Source organism: Olea europaea, unplaced genomic scaffold, assembly GCF_002742605.1.
Source record: "Olea europaea var. sylvestris unplaced genomic scaffold, O_europaea_v1 scaffold709, whole genome shotgun sequence".
Classification (NCBI taxonomy): Eukaryota; Viridiplantae; Streptophyta; class Magnoliopsida; order Lamiales; family Oleaceae; genus Olea; species Olea europaea.
The window spans coordinates 296,761-300,506 of record NW_019265488.1 but is presented as its reverse complement, the minus strand read 5'-3'; the positions used below and the strand labels follow the sequence as shown (position 1 = coordinate 300,506).

General features: G+C 39.9%; 1 protein-coding gene across 1 annotated transcript; it reads left to right on the top strand.

Annotated features, from left to right (window-relative positions):
• Positions 1-2,618: 2,618 nt before the first annotated feature.
• LOC111390733 lies at positions 2,619-3,425 on the top strand. The gene has a single exon (XM_023015822.1). The coding sequence runs from the start codon at positions 2,619-2,621 to the stop codon at positions 3,423-3,425; it is 807 nt and encodes a 268-aa protein (XP_022871590.1).
• The last annotated feature ends 321 nt before the right edge of the window (positions 3,426-3,746 follow it).

Sequence of the window (3,746 nt, the reverse complement as noted above, 5' to 3'; positions counted from 1 at the left end):
CGCTATACGCTCAGCGCCCAGGCGCCACAATTCTGTAATTCCAACAGAAACTCAACACCTAGGCACCCAAATCGCAGCGCCCAGGCGCTACATGCCGAGAAAGGAAAAATGCAATTTTTCCAAATATTTTCGACCCGGCCCAACTCCAACTCGTAATACAAATTAAGGGGATTATAAATACATATTGAGAGACCTAAGAAAGTAGGTTTTGACGGCTGAAGAAAGGAGGCAAGGATATACACTAATTGAGAAAAGAATCATTGGATCTTGGAGAAGGAATCAAGCTGCAACCTGAGTTTTTTCTTATCTTTCTCTTCTCCACGAGATTTAATTTATATTTTATCATGTTTTTCTCCTCAATCATGAACTAAGTTATTAAATCTAGGGTTTGATGTAACCTATTTGAGACATGATTCAATTTCTTTATAGTATTTCCATTTAATTTTTCAGAATTGATTTGTATTGTTCTTGCTTAATGCTTTCGGTTGCTTGATCACCAATTGAATGAATTGATGCTCTAAGTTTAATGCTCGAGAGAGGGAAATTTAGACATGATCTAAGAACAATATAACCTAAATTTGTAGATTTCGAGAGAAAGTGCAATTCTTTGAGGGTAAAACAAGAACCAAGTGCGTGACAATCTTTATAAATTTAACTCGGAATAGAGATATTGGGGTTGAATTATAGAGATAGGTTCTATTTGACGCTCGAGAGGGGGAAATAGAATTAATTTAGGATTCTTGCCTATGAATTCGGGAAATAATTAATGGAAGTATTTATAGGGGTTGAGAATCATGTTGATAATACGGTGAAATCATTCCCTAGACTTTACGAAATTCTGAATTAATCTATAGAAATTGCCTCACTTTTCTTGCATTATTAAATTCATCGACATTAGTTTAGCATTCAAACATCAAATTAACATCCGATTGTCTAGATAAAGTAAACGCAGACATAATTATAGTACTCAGTGGAAGTCGAATATCAATCCCTGTGGGTTCGACACTTTTCAATTCTTTAATATACTACAAAACTTGACACCGTGCGCTTGCGGTATAAAATCACGTTACATAAAACGCGTGGTAAGTTTTTTGCGCCGTTGTCGGGGATTGATTCATTCGAATTCAATTGATATTATTACCAATCGGTGTTCATTTTACTCTAGATTTTTATTTTTACCGTAATTTTTATTTTAATTTACTCTTTTTTTGTGTCTATCTTTAAAAGCTTCCTTGTGATTATTTTCAGCTGTTTATTCGAAAGGCGAGAAATCTAGATCTACTACCTGTTGATCTTGAACCAGAATGCACATTTCGCATTCTTAGAGGCATACAAAGAAACGAACGGGAAGCAATGGCAGAACAGGATGTTAGAGCAGCCAATGAGGATAACCAACAAAGGGCTATTCGGGACTACATAAGACCGGTTGTCAATCACAACTATTCCGACATCGCACGCCCAACAATTACTGCAAACAATTTCGAATTGAAGCCAGGGTTGATACATATGGTACAGCAAAATCAGTTTGGGGGTGCTGCAGTAGAAGACCCAAATGCTCATCTTGGATCCTTTTTGAAAATTTGTGACACGGTGAAGATGAATGGGGTTACTGAAGATGTAATTAGACTCCGCCTATTCTCATTCTCTTTAAGGGATAAAGCAAAGGCTTGGTTCCAATCACTACCATATGGCTCAATTACAACTTGGGATGATTTGGCTCAGAAATTCCTCACCAAGTACTTTCCACCTTCTAAATCAGCTCAACTTCGCGGTGAAATAAGCAAATTCAAACAACTTGACTTCGAGCCATTCTATGAAGCCTGGGAAAGATTTAAAGACTTGCTTAGGAGATTCCTCAACATGGGTTCCAGAAATGGGTGCAAATTGAGATATTTTATAATGGGCTAAATGGGCAGACAAGGACTATGGTAGATGCAGCTGCGGGAGGCATTTTAATGGCTAAAACAGCAGAGGCTGCATATGCTTTATTGGATGACATAGCCACGAACAGTTACCAATGGCCAAGTGAGAGATCGGGTGTAAAGAAAGTAGCAGGACTTCATGAAGTGGATCCCATCACCGCACTAGCAGCTCAGGTTGCATTACTCACAAATCAGATAGTCACGCTTACCACTCAAGGAAATCAACAGAAGGTAGATTCAGTCATGAGTACTTCTTCTTCACACCAAGAGACAGAGGTTGCAAACGAGAAGGCCCAATATGTCGACAGTAGAAACTACAATCAAAGAGGAAGCTACCAAGCTAATCACTATCATCCAGGGCTGAGGAATCACGAGAACTTGTCATATGGCAACAATGGAAACACACTTCAACCTCCACCCGGATTCAATACTTAGAATTCTAATGGGAAACCACCCTTGGAAGACATCCTTGGGACGTTCATTTCTGAGATAAGATCACGCTTCAACAAAAATGAACTACGGTTGGATAATATTGAAACACATGTGTCCAATATGGGAGCCACAATGAAGAATCTGGAAGTGCAAATTGGCCAATTGGCTACCTCAATGAAGTCTTAGCAAAAAGGAAAATTTTCCAGTGACACTGAGGTTAACCCACGGGAACACTGCAATGCAATCACCCTAAGGAGTGGTAAAATGGTTGAAGAAAGCAAACCTAAGAAAATTGTGGTGCCTACGTCGGATGTCATAGTTATAGTGGAAAGGCAGAGTGAAAGGCAAAAAACTGAGGCAGAGGGTACAAAGATCTATAAGCCTTACTCGATCTCATTTCCAAACAACCCACAAATCTTGAAGCCCTCACTACCATTCCCGCAGAGGTTTATGAAGAAGAAATTTGATGACAAATTTGCAAAATTCCTGGAAGTCTTGAAGAAAATCCACATCAACATTCCCTTTGCAGAAGCTTTGGCCCAAATGCCTAACTACGCCAAATTCTTGAAGGAAGTGATGTCAAATAAGAAGAAGCTGGAGGAGTTCGAGACAATTAAGCTAACAGAGGGGCGTAGTGACATACTTCAGAAGCTCCCTCACAAATTGAAAGATCCGGGCAGCTTCAACATCCCGTGCAATATTGGTGGTATCACATTTGATAGGGCACTGTGCGACCTTGGAGCTAGTATAAACCTGATGTCCCTATCAGTGTTCAAAAAGCTGGGTCTTGGAGAAGTGAAGCCCACAATCCTCACTTTGCAACTGGCGGACAGATCGATCACATATCCCAAAGGCATGATTGAAGATGTATTGGTGAAGGTCGATAAGTTCATCCTTCCTGTGGACTTTGTGGTGTTGGACATGGAGGAGAACGAGAAAATATCCTTGATTCTTGGTCGACCTTTCCTAGCTACTGGAAGAGTATTAATTGATGTCCAGGAAGGAAAATTGACACTGCGGGTTAATGAAGAGCATGTGACTTTCAACATCCATCAAGTAGAAAAGCCTTAAGAAAAAGTCAACATTTGCAATATGGCCCAATCGGCTGAAGCGGTTTTAGGTCACAGAGAAAAAAAGGAAGTGTTCTATGACCCTTTAGAACAATATATGGCTCTCAATTACTTAGTAAGGGATGCATCTACTGATGGCAAATACTCGGGAGCCGAAGAAGTAGTGGATTTCATATTCACCCAAGAAGCTGATCCACCTGACAAAAAAGAAGGCTATGTGGCTAGGCCTTTGAAATCTCCAAACATTGTCAAACCAAAAGAGGTTTTGAAGGCTACATCGAGGTTCAAACCGCCTGATTTTATTGGCCATGCTACGGTGAAG